At 37.4% G+C, this 17,872-nt stretch overlaps 1 protein-coding gene across 1 annotated transcript in view; it reads left to right on the forward strand.

Moving 5' to 3' along the window:
- PTPRM (protein tyrosine phosphatase receptor type M) overlaps positions 1–17,872 on the forward strand; it is a 712,816-nt gene that overhangs the window by 424,897 nt on the left and 270,047 nt on the right. Inside the window, exons 9-10 of the mRNA XM_081802550.1 lie at positions 62–370; positions 8,816–8,925. Coding sequence (XP_081658676.1) covers positions 62–370; positions 8,816–8,925 — 419 coding nt within the window. The remainder of the gene's footprint in view (positions 1–61; positions 371–8,815; positions 8,926–17,872) is intronic.

Here is a 17,872-nt window from a genome sequence, read left to right on the forward strand (position 1 = left end):
TCACCAGAATTCTTATAATTCATTTCTCTTATGTTTTCTTGTTCCTTCTTTTCTATATTAGATCCCATGCGTGGTCCAAGAAAACTGGAAGTGGTAGAAGTCAAATCTCGACAAATCACTATCCGCTGGGAGCCATTTGGATATAACGTAACTCGCTGCCATAGTTATAATCTCACAGTCCACTACTGTTACCAAGTCGGAGGACAGGAGCAAGTGCGAGAAGAAGTAAGCTGGGACACAGATAATTCACACCCTCAACATACGATCACTAACCTTTCACCGTATACCAATGTCAGTGTGAAACTCATCCTCATGAATCCTGAGGGACGGAAGGAAAGTCAAGAACTCATAATACAGACGGATGAAGATTGTGAGTACTTTTAAATGATATGTTTGTATGAAATATATATGCCATCAGAAAAGCAGCTTTTACTTCTTTTAAATTGAGATCTCTGTAATGAAGACGAAGGAACTAGTTACTCTGTTGAATAATATAAATGTGCTTCTGAGAATATAAGCATGGATTTAAAGAGGTAAAGGAAGAAAGATGTAGAAGTTTAATTCCTTATGAGTCATAGAGTTACCTTTCTATATATAATTATTCTATATTGCTCTAAATAGTTCTTCATTCAAGTTTTATTATCATGTTGGACTTAAGAGTTGCTGCTTTGGTATTATTTATATGAAATGCTTATTTAAATATATTGAAATAGTATTCTGAAACATACTTCTAGTTCAGATAAAAATTCAGCACAAAATAGAGGCTGCCCTTGCTTTTCAGCACAGTGCTGAGAAATTACCTCATTAGGTTGGTGGCCATGTAATAGATAATACTTTCCCATAGGAACAATATTATAATTGGATATTACCTCAGTAAACAAGGATTTAACAAATAGACAATGCGTGTTACCAGCAACTCATCAAAAAAAGCAAATACACAATTGCAGTAAGCCTCTGAAATAATTTAAAATAGTAAAATTATACATTGAATCCCATAGCATGGATATAGATGAGCTTTTACATTGATTATACAGGGGACACCCACATACAATTACATGTACATATGGCACATAAAATACAGTGGTAGTGCATCATATATTTGACTTACAGTTTATTTGCCGGGCATCAGAGTAAGTGGCAAAGAACTTGAGAAGCCCATCAAATGAATATACTTATTTATTCTTGGGAAAAAGAGATGTTACACTTTTTTTTCTTATGCAGCTGATTATGCCATGATCCTTGATTATTGATTATAACATGCACTAAATGTTTACAACAACACTGTATTGTACCATTTAAAGAGCTGACGAAGTGTTTTTGAGTGTTTATTACCCATACGACACATTCATGTTGCTGTGGAAGGAAAACGTGGGAACAGCTAAGGTAAATGAGGAGCTCACCCTACAGATTTCTCTTCTCTTTTCTGTAGCCCCACAACCTACCTGTGCTGGTTGCTCTCAAATAGTTGTCTGATTGCAGTTATTTTTGTAAGGAGTATTAGTTTGCTACAGGTCACCCAATCAGGCTGCGCTAGAAGCCCTGTCTGTGTTTCTTCCAGTTCTTCCTCATGTCTCCGAAAAGTGAGAAGAGAGTGCCAACATTGTCAGTGGGTCACCTCTGACTCTTTCCCCCCTGCACCCCACATTTCTCTGCTTCCTTTGGTTCTAACTCCTGCTGTTTCTACTCCCAAAATTTTAGAGTGTGCTTTTCTCTCAATTTCCACTACCTATATCCAGATCCTCATTATTTCATGCTGAAATTTCTCACCTTCCTTGGTGGTTCCAGCTTTACCCCATTTTAATGTTGCCTACTCACCCACAAAATGAATCTGTAAAATACAATTGCATCTCTATGGTATTGGTTGTTAGTTCTCCTCCTTCGTTTCTGATTTTACTTATTTGAGTCCTCTCTCTTTGACATCAGTTATAGAAACATTTTTCTAGGTATGTCTCCTCTGGCAAGGGAAATAAAAGCAAAATTAAACTTTGGGGACTACATCAAAATAAAAAACTTCTGCACAACAAAGGAAACAATAAAAAAAAGGCAACCTACTGAATGGGGGGGGAGAGATTTGCAAATGATATATCTGATAAGGGGTTAATATTCAAAATATATAAAGAACATATACTACTCAGTACCAAGAAAAGAAATAATCCAGTTAAGAAATGGGCAAAAGACCTGAATAGACATTTTTCCAAAGAAGACATCCAGACGGCCAACAGACACATGAAAAGATGCTCAATATCACTCATCATCAGGGAAATGCAAATTAAAAACTACAATGAGGTATCACCTCACACCTGTCAGAATGGCTAAAATCTAAAACACAAGAAACAAGTGTTGGTGAGGATGTAGAGAAAAAGGAACCCTCGTGCACTGTTGGTGGGAGTATAAATTGATGCAGCCACTGTGGAAAACAGCATGGAAGCTCCTCAAGACATTAAAAATAGAATTACTGTAAGATGCAGTTATTCTACTACTGAGTATTTAACCCCCCAAAAATGAAAACACTAATTCAAAAAGATATGTGCACCCCTCTTTTTATTGCAGCATTATTTATAATAATCAAGATATGGAAGCAACCCAAGTGTCCACTTATAGGTGGATAATATATGGAATATTACTCAGCTGTAAAATAGAATGAAATCTTGCCACATGGCGTGGCTGGGCATAGAGGGTGTAATGTGAAGTGAAATAAGTTAGAGAAAAACAAACACCATATATCATTCATATGTGGAATTTAAGAAACAAACACATGAACAAAAGAAGAAAAAAGAGACAAACCATAAAACAGACTCTTAAATACAGAGAACAGGGGTGCCTGGGTGGTTCAGTCGTTAGGCGTCTGCCTTCAGCTCAGGTCATGATCCCCGGGGTCCTGGGATTGAGCCCCACATCGGGCTCCCTTCTCCGTGGAAGGCCTGCTTCTCCCTCTCCCCCTGCTTGTGTTCCCTCTCTTGCTGTGTCTCTCTCTGTCAAATAAATAAATAAAATCTCTTTAAAAAATAAATAAATACAGAGAACAAAATGGTGGTCGCCAGAGGGGAGCTGGGTGGGGGGATGGGTGACATAGATAAAAGGGATTAAAAGTACACTTACCCTGATGAGCACCAGGAAATGTATATAGAATTGTTGAATCATTGTATTGTTCCCCTAAAACTAATATAACACTATAAGTTAGTTCTACTTGAATTTAAGCAAAATTTAACAATAAAATAAAATACATCTGCATTGTGTCGCTCTCTCCACAGAGCTTTCAATTACTTAATTTAAATTTTGACTTTCAAGGTTTTCTGTATTCCTGGCTCATTCTCTAGAACTAGTGACTTTTCCTCCAGTTCATTTCATTCTGCAAAGATGTCACCCCAACGTCAGTGCCATAGGCCATGCTCCTTCCATTCCAGGCTCTTCCTCAAGGTCTGCTCTCCTCTGCCTCCTGCCTTCCACCTGGCTGCCTCTCACTTCCATCTCCTCTGCTGCCCTTCAAAGAGCTCCTCAGCCTTCAGGTCCTTCAAAGAGCTGCCTCCAACTCTTAAATCCTTCTGACCTCCTTTGTACCTGATTAGAATCTTTAAATCTCTGGGCTTTAGTTCCGTCATCTGAGAAGTGAGAATAGTAACAGTTCTCAACCATATTAGAGTTAGAGGAAATTTACATAGAGAGCTCTTTGTAGTGATGGGGGTGGGGGGCTCTAATAAGTGGTCATTATTATTGTTGTAATGATTCAAAGCAACTCACTGTGACCTTTCCTTGATCTGTCTCTATTACATACAATCTTTTTTCTCTTAACTATAAACTAGAGAAAAGAAGCCTTCTATTCCTCTGTAACACTAGGCATCATACTGAGTAGGTAATAAAACACTCAAAAGTATTCTTTTAGTCCTTAGATAAAACAATAAAGTTTGTTGATAATCATTCATGTTTTAATCAACAGTAATGTTTTAATCAATGAGAGGGGGAGATGACATGTAGTCGTTTCTAGAGATGAGCGAGTATGTCTTGCTCACAAACCCACATGCATAAACCCCCTCACCACTTTTGGGTTTCAAATTGAGAAAGGAATGAGCTAGGAGTTCTGATAAGTTCTGTCAAAATATGAGATCAGAATAACTTATCTTTTGGTTTGTTTAAATTGTCTTGCTAGTCCCAGAAGTTGGAGCATGCATGACTTCCAAATAAAAACCTATTGTTTTCCCCAATGTCTGTGGTGAGTGCTGTGAATTGTGTAAGACTGTTGAATCACAGACCTGTACCTCTGAAACAAATAGTACATTATATGTTAAAAAAAAAAAAAAGAAGATAGTAGGAAGGGAAAAATGAAGGGGGCGAAATTGGAGAGGGAGACGAACCATGAGAGACTATGGACTCTGAGAAACAAACTGAAGGTTCTAGAGGGGAGCGGGGGTGGGGGGATGGGTTATCCGGGTGATGGGTATTAAAGAGGGCATGTACTGAATGGAGCACTGGGTGTTATATGCAAACAATGAATCATGAAACACTACATCAAAAACTAATGATGTAATGTATGGGGATTAACATAATAAAAAATATAAATAAATAAATAAATAAATAAATCAAACAAAACAAAACAAAAAAACCAAAAAAACAAAGAAGGCTATAATGATAATGAGATAGAAATGACTTGAATAAACAAACAGAACAGCTTCCAAGGGTAGAGGATTTTCAAATTGTAGATCTTATTTTCTGTCTCAGCAAAAAATATATATATATATATTTCGTCAAAGTTATAAATAGGTTTAGTGTTTTTCAAAGAAGTACATATTTTGCTTCAAGCTTTTTCTTCATTTGAAAATAGTTCATTAAAATCTCTTTGGCTCAATTCCAAAAAAAACCCCAAAAACCTATTGTTTTCATTGCACACTGGCATCCAGTGAATTAGAAGAACTTTTATCTCAAAGTATATTTCCTAACAACAACAACAACAAAGTCTTCAAAAAGAGAGAAAAGAAAGACAAAAATAGAATAATTGTCAATACCGAGTTTGAAGAGAAAAGAATGATGGAGTCACTTTATGTATCTACCATTATAAAAGGCTATAATTCATTGAACATTGAGTTTTACTATGGTATAATATTTCTATTGAATATTGTTTTTTTTCATGAGAAATGTGTGGAAAAAATTGTCTTTTTATTACTGTTAAAGGTATCACAAGAAAGAATAGGGCTCAATTCCACAAACTTAGAAACTAAAGCTTATCAGGGTGCCTGGGTAGCTCAGTCGGTTAAGCATCTGACTCTTGATTTCAGCTCAGGTCATGATCTCAGGGTCATGAGATTGAGGCCTGCGTTGGGCTCCGTGCTCATCAGGGAGTCTGCTTGAGATTCTCTCCCTCTTCCTCTGGCCCTTCCCCTCTGCATGCATTCTCTCTCTCTCTAAAATAAATAAATCTTTAAAAAAATGGTAAAGAAACTAAAGCTTATCTGTCCCAAATACTGAATTTCTAAGAATTTCTAAAAATAGGTAGCAGACCTAAGTTCCTTTGAGGTACTATTATCCCTAATTTATTTAACTCTTCTAGTATTTTATTTTAGTTTACTTTGTCTGCTCCTGCATATATATATATATATATATCCATACCCCGGTTAGGTTTTCTTGTTAACGTTTCCACAGGGCTATCAATTACAGGATCTCCAAGGACATTTTAATGTTTACCCTTATAAGATGACCTCTGTTCAACATAATTTTGACTATTTCCCATTTTATTTCACTATGATTTAGAGTAACTGAATGAAATCAAAGATATATTTTTTCTGTCTTTACCTCTTTACATCTGCACAAAGATTAATAAGTATTTTCAATTAGTAAATATCATCTCAAAATAATAGAGCCACTCATATTTATCTTGCTACTGTGAGAAAACTGATGGTGATATCATAATAAACACTTTCAAGCTCAAGAGGAAAAGACTAGAGTTTTCTCTGGCATGGCCAATTTTAGTTCAGCTTCTGACTGATGAGTATTTCCATCTCAGACCCTGGAATCTGAATTTTCTTAGAACTCATCAGTGTTATAACTTCATATATACCTTGGTTTTCTTCACTTTATGTAGTTTCACATCAATTCCTTCAGCTTAAGATAAAACAATTATTTTCATATTTATGTATTATTTAGAGTTTGGATGGTAAAGATGAACTTAATCCAAGTTCCTCATTTTAAATATGAGGCAACTGAGACCCAAGGAGGTTCAGTGAATTGCCCAAACTACACAGTTTAATTACTGAGAAGTCTTAAATCAGAACCCAGGCCTCCCATCGGAATCAGTAATTTTTTTTCTGCCAAGCAGTACTGAGCTCTATTCAAAATAACTATAAAATCTTACATCTACCAGTAGCCCCTCAACTAAAAAAATGTGTACTACCTGTGAGTATCCTTTTGCAATTCTAGGCACTCTTTCCAGTCTATGGAGATCTTACCAACCCTTAAAGGACTATTCGTATCGTCCCACAATCTAAAAATTCTCCAATTCCCTTTTCTAAATTTATTGAGATATGTTTATCCATTCATGAGTTGAACATTTGCGTTGTTTCCACTTTGGGGCTATTATTAAAATGCTTATATTAATATTCACATATAATTTTATATTAGTATTTGTGTAGAATTTTGAGTAGTATATGTTTTCGATTCTCTTAGGTATGTACCTAGGAGTGGAATTCACATGGTAAATTTATCAATGGGTATCTATTTGGAGAGCTGCTAGACTGTTTTCATAGGAGCTGTAGGATTTTTATATTCCCTCCAACAGTGTATGAGGGTTTCAATTCTCCACATTCTCACTGGTACTTATTATCTGCCTTTGGACTATGGCCATTTTAGGGGTGTGAAGTGCTATCTCACTGTGGTTTTGATTTGCATTTTCCCACTAGGTGGATATGTTGAACATCTTTTCATGTGCTTATTGGCCATTTGTTTATCTTTTTTTGGAGAACTGTTTATACAGAACCTTTGCCTATTTTTAATTGGATTATTTGTTTTCTTATTGGGTTTTTGTAATTCTTTATGTATTTAAGATAGCTCTTATGAGATATATGATTTGCAAAACTTTTCTCCTATTCTTTGTGTTATCTTTTCACTTTCTTGATAGTGCCCTTTGAAGTGCAAAGCTTTTCATTTTGATGATGTACAGTTTACCTGTATTTTTTTTGTTACTGCTTTTGCTTTTGGTGTCATGTCCAAGAAACTATTGCCTAATCCAAGGTCATGAAGGTTCACACCTATGTTTTATTCTGAGTTTTGTAGTTTTAGCTCTTATGTTTAGCTCTTAAATCAATTTTGATATAAACTTATATGGCGTGAGGTAAGAATCCAACTTCGTTTTTTCACATGTGGATATCCAGTTGTCCCAGCACCATTTGTTGAAAAGATTATCATCTCCCCATTAAATTTTCCTGGCCCCTTAATGAAAATCAATTGACTGCAAATGTAGGTTGTACTCTCAATTCTGCTACACTAATCTGTATGTTTATCTCTATGTCAACACCACACTGTCTTGATACTGTAGCTTCGTAGTAAGTTTTGAGAAGTGTGAGTCCTCTCCAACTACTTTTTGATTATCCACACCGTCACCGAGAAATTTGATCATGTACCTTCAAATATATGTATAAACACTACAGATATACTAGTTTTTAAATAGAATAGATAGGCTAATACACTAAATTGTGTATGATATAATACATATGCAAAATGAGTTTACGTGAAAATGAGATTAAACAATACTTTTAAAATAACACTAAATGTTATTTTATAGAAAATTAGCAGGTAAATTTCCACCTTCCCTTATGTCAGATTTATTTGAAAACTAGTCAAAAGGTGTTGCATATTTCAGGTTTTAAAAACTGGCATAAAAATTCCCAAAGTCTTTTGTATCATTAATAAATAAAATAATTTTAAAAATATTTATTATTACATATTATCTATATCACATCTTTTTAGAACATCTATTTTGTGTGTATTTTTAACATTAAATATCAGTACAATAGTTCATATTCATTTTTCCTTCACATAATTTTGTCACTCAATATTATAACTCTAAAATATATAAAAACATAAAATTCATCCATGATAATGTATATAGCTGTCATTTATACTCAGTCTTTTGTGTGTTATATTGTGTGACTATAACAATTTATTAAACCATTCAGTTTGTTCCCAAATTATTATTTTTATTAAAAAATGCTATGTTGACATCTTACTATATGTCTCCTGGTACATACATGCAAGAATATTACTAGGAAATATACCTGGAGGTAGGATTATTGGCTCATATGATACATGCCTCTTTAGCTTTACTAAATACTACCAAATTATTTTCCAAAGTGGCTGTACCCATTTCTGCTCCCACAAGCAATGTGTGGGCATTCTTATTGCTCTATATCTTTATTTCTGAAGAACATAAAAGTTCATTTAAAAGGTGATTACTGAGCTTCTTCTAATTGATTTGAACTTTAAAGAAAAATGTGATGAGATTATTTTCTTTATAAGGACAATGTAGCCAAAATGGTTTTATTCTTTCTTTATTTTATAATTTTATTTTATTTTATTATGTTATGTTAGTCACCATACAGAACATCATTAGTTTTTGATGTAGTGTTCCATGATTCATTGTTTTTGTATAACACCCAGTGCTCCATGCCGAAATGGTTTTAAATATCAGATTTTTTAGAAGAAAACTGAGTTTGTCTATGGACTATTAAATCTTATGTCTCAATTGAGAGTGAAAAACCTAACATGTCTAGAAAAATCTAATTTGGGCCGGGTCTCTCAAACATTTCTTGATTTTTTTTTTTTCCCCTTCTAGTGCCAGGTGCTGTTCCTACTGAATCCATCCAAGGAAGTACTTTTGAAGAGAAGATATTTCTTCAGTGGCGAGAACCAATTCAAACATATGGTGTCATCACTTTATATGAGGTAGTGTATACATTTATTAGTGATTTAATTTTTCATTATAATTTCTGTGATAGCTAGACCTGCTAGTATTTAAAAATGCATAATGGCTTCATGTCTTCTATGAAGTTTAATGCCTGTGATAGTTAACAATGGTTACTGCATAGAAGCAAAAAAAAAAACCCTGAGTTTTTCAATTATGTATCATTTCAGGATATATATTTATAATGATTTGGATGTTTCTAGACTATATGTTATTATATGTAAAGACAAAACATAGTATTAAAAAAAATCACTTGTACTAAAAATAAGTATTTTGAAGTGTACATTGATTAGGAGGCAACCACATGATCCTATTTTTGCTAGCTATAAAATAATTTACTACTGAATTATAGAAGAACGCTGATTATCCAATTAGCAAAGTCAATAGACATTGTCTCAGGGGTAACAATAGAAAAATGTCTTTTGGTTTCTTAGTATTAGCCCAAAACATCCTTTAGACTTCCTTGACTAGTTTTGTCTACTGAGCCATATCAAATGGTTGAGTGATAGAGAGCAGAGAAGAATTTGATGAATTGTTTGAGGAAAAAAATAACAGCAGTAACAGGGGGTGACAGTCATCATCACATCTGTATGAGCATCATTTCACTGTGCCTATTGTCATAGAAACAAGCAGGTGCATTTTTTTTAAGCATTTATTTGAATGCAAATTTAACAAAATTATATGTTGTTAGGTTTCTAAAAATCACGGCAATTCCTCCTATGGAACCTCTGCTTGAATACCTTTCAGAACCACTGACAAAAGCCTGAGCAGATTAGCTGTCAGACAGTAATCACCAGTAAACCCCCTCCCTGACCCAACTAGCCTCACATTTATGTTTCCTTATACCTTTTGAAAATTGGTATTGAAATGCAAAAATAATGTTTTTAATTGAAAGCTAAACAAAGTAAGAGAAAAGAGAAAAAAGTTGATTTTCATGTTAAGTTATTGGTGCTGTTCATTGGGCTGCTTCATTATAAAAGAATTCAGTGTTATGAAAATCTGTGGCTCAGCTTTGAAAGAGCTAAGTGTTATCATCAAACAAGTTCATATTTTTTCTCAGTGATCAGAATTTTTAGTTAGTATTGTTGGGCCCAAGACCATTTTCTGGTCTCACTTTTGGAGATTCCTACCTAAGAATAACAGAATATTTTACTAGAAAAAATAACAGCCTTTGAACCAGTGTTAAGTTCCAAGAAATAAGTCCATCTGTCCTAAAAACCACATGTTGATATCTAGACAGACAGAAATAATAGCTAGATTCATTCTTCTTGATGCTGCTGAATATACATCTTTGTGTAATAAGTAACTTTAGCATGAAAACAATAGGAATAATAATTCAAAAGGAGAATCCATTAATCTCTGTGAATTCAGCAGCCAGGGTCTCCCATTGAACACTGATCTAAATGCTGTTATAATTGGGGATACCTGAATGTGCCATAAATCAGGGTTTTAGAAATCAGATATAGGTAAGTAGAGTAGATTGGTTTATTTTTCTAGGTACCAAAGGGAAAATGTTAAATGTGTGAATCAGGCTTCACTGATTAAATACAAGTTTTCTGGCCACCAGATCTTTCTCTTTCCCCCATGTTTTCCAGAAGTAGGAAGGGGGGTTTCTGTTCTCAAAATAGGCCTTAGGTGGGGTCTCAGGACGGAGTTCTTCTTCAGCTACGATGCACTGTATGCTGTGCCCAGCCTGTGTGAGAGTCAGTGATAGGCACAGCTTCCTCCTGGAGCCAAGGACCCATGTTCAGCCCAACTTGGTCCCCTCTGGAGGACCACAGTCTTGTGGGTACTGACATCACGCTAAGGAGATAGAACAGTTGCCCCCTCAAAAAAAGCAGGAACCTTAGGGACAGTATGTTCTTTCACAGAAACACATTTGATTATAGGTAAAAACTGGAAGGTGAGGTAAATTATCGTGATTGGAGAAAAACTTAGTAACAAATGATACAGGTGTTTCTTTAGGGCAGGGAGCACAGTTGGATCATTTTTGCAGGAGAGAAGAGAAAACAGGTAGAATGCTGTAGATGTTGTAAATGAATATGCTATGGGTTCAGGTTATTTTCAGTTTCTCTTTACGTCTTAGGAAATACACCAAACCATCAGTGATTGGACAATGCTGACATCATCGTTTTCTGCCAGGAGTCATGGCAGTTGCACTAAAGCATTCTTCTGATCTTAGTCTTTGCCTCTCCTTTTCATTCCCCTAACAACCATCTTCAGCCTTCTTGAACTAGCCTTTCCTTCCTGCTCTCCCCACCTTTTTTCAGGTTCTAGCCCTTCCTGTCCCTTTACTTCTCGATCAGCCCTTTATTTTTATCAGAGTCATTTGCCTAAAACCTAGACTGATAAATACAGCCTTCCTCAACAGCGATCAAAATTTTTATTTTATTAAAATAGAAATGTAATATCGCTCTCTGAAAGAATATTTTAAGTACAGAAGTATTCAAAATAATATCCTTGCTTCCCAATTTCACTTTTCAGAGGTAACAACTGTTAACAACTGGGTGCATGACCTTCCAAAATTTTACAAGGTAGAAATTATAGTGCAAGTTCATTTATGAATAGAGATCGATAAAATTTAATAAATATTAGCAAACCCAGCATTTTTTACAAGAATAATATGCCATTAAGACACCTACCTCACATCATAAAAAAAAAAAAAAAATGGATTCACGTTCTAAACACAAAAGTTAAAACTACCAGAATACTATAAGAAAAATAAGGTAGGTATTTCTGTAATGTATCTTACTAAGCTTGACATAAAATTATATTTGGAAGTTATATTTTAAAAGATTGACAGATTTACTTATATAAGAATTTAAACTTCTGAACAACAAAAGATAGCAGTAGGAAAGTCTAAATACAGACAGAAGATTTGAGGAAATTATTTTCAAAATTTATAACAGTGGATGGGTTGTTGGCCACAATAAACAGACTTGATAGAGATTGCTAAGAAATGGACAAAGCATTCCATTAGAAAAACTAGACAAAGAATAAGAGGAGGCAATTCATAGAAAAAAAAATCCAAGTAGCATTTAAGCACGTGAAGAGATACCTATCCTACCTTACTAATGATTCAGAAATGAAATAAAGCAAGTGCTACAAAAAGTTTAAGTTTGTGTAATATCAAGTGTTAAACAATGACATGGGGAAATGCACGTGTGTATAGACTGTTGATGGGAACATACATTTTGCATCTTTTATGTAGGCAATTTGGGGGATCCTATCAAAATTTAAACATTGCATATCAAGCCTATTTCTAGAAGTTTATCAGTCAGTAATACTCCCAAATACAGAGGGTTATATATATGTCCAAGTATTTTCATATATGGCTCTTGATTGCCTAGTAAATAAACTCCAGACTCCTGGTCATGTTCCCAACAACAAGCTTTGGGAACAAAAAGAAAAAAAGAAAGAAAAAAAATATATATATATGTATATATAAAAGAGAGAGAGAAAGAGGCAAACCAGGAAAGAGGCTCTTAACTATAGAGAACAAACTGATGGTTACCAGAAGGGAGTTGGGTAGGGGATGGATTAAATAGCTAATGGGGATTAAGGAGTACACTTGTCATCATGAGCACTGGGTGATGTATGAAAGTGTTGAATCACTCTATTGTACACCTGAAACTCATATTACCCTGTATGTTCACTAACTGGAATTTAAATAAAAACTGTGTGTGTGTTTGTATATATAGAGAGAGAGAGAAAGAGAGAGAGTGTGTGTGTGTGTGTGTGTGTGTGTAAGGTAGTGGGAGAAGACAGAAGTATAAAAGATACTGTCCCTTCTCTATTAGAAGTAACAGTCCTAACAGCAACTAGCAGTAGAATGAAATAAGTACCAAAAGCAAATCACTTTAATGTGTGAGGAGTATAAAGTGCAGTGTCGTGTGGGCACGTAGCAAAGTAGAATGGTCTGGATTTGTCAACTCATGGGGGCATTCAACAGTTGAAGACACCTCAAGATCCCAGGCCTGGATAACTGGGCTTAACTAATCACTACTGACTGAGATAAGTAAGAGTGTAGAAAGAGGTAGAATTTAAGGTCCATGTCAAGAAGTTTCATTTCATTATTCAAGGCCTGCCATGATCTAATTCCAATTCTCATTTATTACTGCATCTCCCACTATTTTTCTCCTGGAATTTAATGAGCTTACCTATATGGAATTTTCTTTTCTCTGAAAACCTTCTGAATGATCACACCACCTGCTTTTGCTTATTTCCTTCTTTCCTCCTGATGCTCTCCCCTCCTCTCTCCTCCTGTGGGACTTCTGCTTCTCTTTCAGTTTTTCATCCAATTATTGTACTGTTCTCTGAAGTATCCTAGGTTCTTTCCTCCCCGGAAATCAGATTTTATTATTCCTTCTTCCAATTGCGTGGCTCTCCATTAAAGGACTGTATTTAACACTGGCTGAAATTCCAATCAACTCACACTCCCTAGAGGATTTTTAATCCCCTCCTGGCCAAAAATTGCATGTTATTCTATTTTTGGTCCTCTATGAATCTTTTAGTTCAGAACTTGAGACTGTAAGTAGAGGAGGGGAAGGTAATTGGAGATAATTTTAGGCACCTACGTATGAATCAGAAATCATCCAATATTGACCCCATCTTACCTAAATGTGGCCCCCACTTATGTAGGTTGCATGTCAGTTCGCTTTTGACTTGGGACATCCCATAAAACTGCAAACTCCAACGTGGAACGTCAGTGTTCTTTTTATTTTTAAGATTTTATTTATTTATTTGAGAGAGAGAGAAAGAGAGCACAAGTGGGGGGTGAGAAGTAGACTCCCCATTAAGCAGGGAGCCCAATGTGGGACTCGATCCCAGGACTCTGGGATCATGACCTGAGGCGAAGGCAGACACTTAAGGACTGAGCCACCCCAGTGCCCCGTCAGTGTTCTTCATGTAGGCTGCATCAAAATTGCCTTGGCCCTCAGCCAGAGATACACTGCAAGCATGGAAGCAGTCCCAAACTTTCCTTCTGGGAGTTTACTGTTGCTTTACTACAGCCTGGCACTTAATAGGCTCTTAATAAACATGCATTGAATGAACAAATGAAAAAATAAATGCCAAAAGGACATGGTACATTTGGGTGTGAGCGTAGAGGTGTTTTTCAGTGTCCTTTAGAAGAACTGCTCAGATACATATAGATGGAGCATCCACTCTCCGAAGGGCAGTGGATTCTAGAGTGGATTGCTCCTATTCCTGAGGAGCTGGGTTTTTTATTCCTGGTATTCAAACTCCCAGGTCTCTGGATGGCTTTGACAAGGATCAGTGACTTTTCTGACATTTTGTGTCTGCATCTATACAACACACTTGCTTGTTAGGGATTTGTTAGAAGTGAGGGAGAGGAGGGGCACTTGGGTAGCTCAGTCGCTTGAGTGTCCAACTCTTGGTGTGACTCAGGTCATGATCTCAGGGTTGTGAGATTGAGCTCCACATCCAGCTTCGTGCTCAGCATGGAGTCTGCTTGAGATTCTCTCTCTCTCCCTCTGTCCCTTTCCCCACCCCCACTCACTCTCACACTCTCTCTCTCAAATAAAATCTTTAAAAAATAGTGAGGAAGGGGCGTCTGGGTGACTCAGTCGGTTAAGTGTCTGCCTTCAGCTCAGGTCATGATCCCAGGGTCCTGGGATCGAGCCCCGCATTGGGATCCCTGCTCAGTGGGAGCCTGCTTCTCCCTCTGCCTCTGTGCTCTCACTCTTCCTCTGTGCTCTCTCTCTCTCGATCTTGCTCTATCTCAAGTAAATAAATAAAATCTTAAAAAAAAAATAGTGAGGAAAAGAGTCCATAATTTTTAAAAGCGCATGCATTAGTGTGTATGTGCATTTTTATGGGTCTGGGAGAGAGGATCTGTTGATTAGCAAATTCTTAGAGGGCTGTGGCTGAAAGACCCGTGACGGAGCCCCCGTCTAGCTTATCCTGCATGACCATGGCAATAGATGAATACCAACCCATCCGCCCCCGTGGAGCAACAGGTCCTTTGCTCAAGCATTTGCTTTCTGCTCTATAGTCAGTGCAGGTGCAGCAACATCCTACTTGCCGTGGTGTGAGCATTTGTGTAAGCACATGTGCACACCTCTTCTTCCTGGGAGCCTTTTGGGGAAAATGTATACTGAGTGCCAAATATGTACTGATCACTGTGGGATCAGAAAGAAGAGTAAGACATCATTCTCTCCTCAGAAAGAAGACAAAATTATGTGAAAAGTTCCACATCCTTTGGCATATTGAAACAATGATTTAAGACTATGAGAGAGGGGCTCCTGGGTGGCTCAGTCAGTTAAGCGTCTGCCTTCGGCTCAGGTCATGATCCCAGGGTCCTGGGATCGAGTTCCGCATCGGACCCCACATTGGGCTCCCTGCTCATCGGGGAGCCTGCTTCTCCCTCTCCCACTCCCCCCTGCTTGCGTTCCTTCTCTTGCTGTGTCTCTCTGTCAAATAAATAAATAAAATCTTAAAAAAAAAAAAAAGACTACGCGAGAGCTTTCACAGCGTGATGATGTATCACCAAATGAACTGTATGAACTCAGTCACGACATTGGGCGTTCAGCTGAGCCAGTGATCATTGGGCCACATTTTGGAAGCTTTACAGAGAAGTAAAATGGGAACTCTGGCTTCAGATATGGGTGGACAGACATGTTTTGTTCCAGTCTCACCTGAACTCCTGGCATCTTTGAAAGCATTTCCTTCTTCAGACACTTCTTTCCTTTTCTTTCTTTTGATTTCCATGACAGCTTTCTCTATTGGCTTTTCTGGCTTGTTTGTTGGTATCTCCTCCTCCACCACTGATTATATTAAATGTCACTGTTCTCTCTGAAATCGTTTCCCCAGTGACTTCATCCATTCCTAAACCATAATATTTCAATGCCGATCACCCCCACATCTCTATTTCTTGGCCATACGTCTCAAATCCCAGCTTGATACCATGCACCCTGTGTCCACAAGCCAGCAGTTCATTTCCCCTCATTCATTCCATCCCGCTCAGTAAGTGGGGCCATCTTTTGTTTAAGCCCCAAACATGGAACCTATCCTCGATTCCTCCATCTTTTCCCCCATATTCAATTGATCACCGACTTCTGTCCATTTTAACTCTCAAATATGCCAGTTCTTTTCATTTACTGCTCTCTTCACGATGCTAACCTTAGTCCCAACACAGCACTGTCAGAGGTGCTGAAGGTTCCCTGTGGTCTCTGTGGTAGTTCCCGGTGGCCTCCCTGCCTCCCTTTACTACTTCCATCCAACAAACCACTTCCTCCCCTGGCAGCTAACCTTGGTCTTTTCATAAGGGAAATTAGATAATTTGGTTTTCATACTTCAGAATATTCCAAGGCTCCCCCTTGTACGCATCCATGCTTCTTATCTTAGGGTACAGAGCACTGCATGGTATGGCCCTCACCCACTCCCCAGCCCCTGGTCGAGGGACCACACTTACCTTGCTTGCTGAGCCACAGTCACACAGGCCTTCTTTCTGTCCATTAACCGTGTACAAAACACTCCTGCTTCATGGCCTTGGTTCATGCTGTTCTTTCCCAAACTCTTGGCATGGCTGGCTCTCTCAAAGTTCAAGTCTCCTGAAATTAACTGTCATCCCCTCAGTGGCCCCTTCCACAACCATTCCTGGTGGTCAAGCACGTATCCCTCTCTGCCTACAATATTCTTTGTCTTAGCACTGTGTTTGTTTCATCTACTGAATTTTAGCATTTTAAAATTATTAATTTACTTTCTGCATCTCTCCCAGCTCCACTCACTGCAGTCCAGATTCTTAAATACCTGCGGGCAGGGCCTGTGTCTGCCCACTGACCACGGTGCTCGCGGTGTCAGTGTTCACTCCATCAATATTTGAATGGAATGAATGAATCTGAGCAGGGAGAGAAAGCAGATCACAGATAGTGCTATCACCTTCCAAGCAGGTGAACATTTATGAGCCAAAGCAGTGTCAGAAAAGCCCAGTGTTTGTGGTACAGAAAATCTTTATCCCCTGACCAGGGCAGAAGGTAATATAATATCACTGTGTTAAGTATTCAGAGATGAGTTTGGAGAAGAAGATGTAGGCAGGTCTTAAACCCAAAGGTAGGAAGTTTGGACTTTGTCTCCTATACAATTGTGTCCCGTTAAAGTTTTTAGTAAGGCAACAAAACAAACAGGGAGCCTAGCTCTGGTGGGCAGTGCTTGTCCTCATTTACTTAGACTGTATCATAGCTGTTTTATTGCATCTCTACTTCTCCACCAGACTGTTACCTCCTCCAGGACAGGTACTATGTCTCACCCACCATGTGAGATCCCAGCTCAGAGCCCAGTGCTTGGTTCACTGGAGGCATGCGATGAATGTGTTTAGAATGGGTGAATGAGTGAGTGAATGAATGAATAAACTTTGGGGAGCAAATATGCCCTCATAGCTTAGATCTACCCTCTCTGAACCACCGTTTTCTCTAGAAGTGTCAGAACGAGGACTGAGTAAACAGCTAAGCACACAGTGGTGCCAATGTTGAAGTCCCTCCCAGAGCAGCTGGTGGGGGACACTCTTGACTCAGAGAAACCTTGTGAGGGAAATCGGCTAGAGGGTTAACAACAGATATGCTGCCTAACTCTGAGAGTGGCATGCACTATAGTGATTAGTATATACAGCAAACATTTTCTTGCCAAACTTAGATGATTCAATCTAAATATTCTTTCAGAGAGGTCTCCCTAATTATAATGACATGGTATAAATATAAGAAGAAAGAATGTCAATTATCACTTCGTGTAATAACAGTGTTAGTGTTCATGCACATAAATTATAAGTAAGTTTACCTATTTAAAAGCAAGAAAAGTGCTCAGTTTTGCAATTTAAAACTTTTGAATATGCCACATTTAAAAATTATGTCATTACAACCAGTAGAAGTTAGTAATCACCTCTAAAATGCGTGTTCGTGAATAGTTGATGAA

Source organism: Leptonychotes weddellii, chromosome 13, assembly GCF_054177405.1.
Source record: "Leptonychotes weddellii isolate Sample4059 chromosome 13, ASM5417740v2, whole genome shotgun sequence".
NCBI classification, from domain to species: Eukaryota; Metazoa; Chordata; class Mammalia; order Carnivora; family Phocidae; genus Leptonychotes; species Leptonychotes weddellii.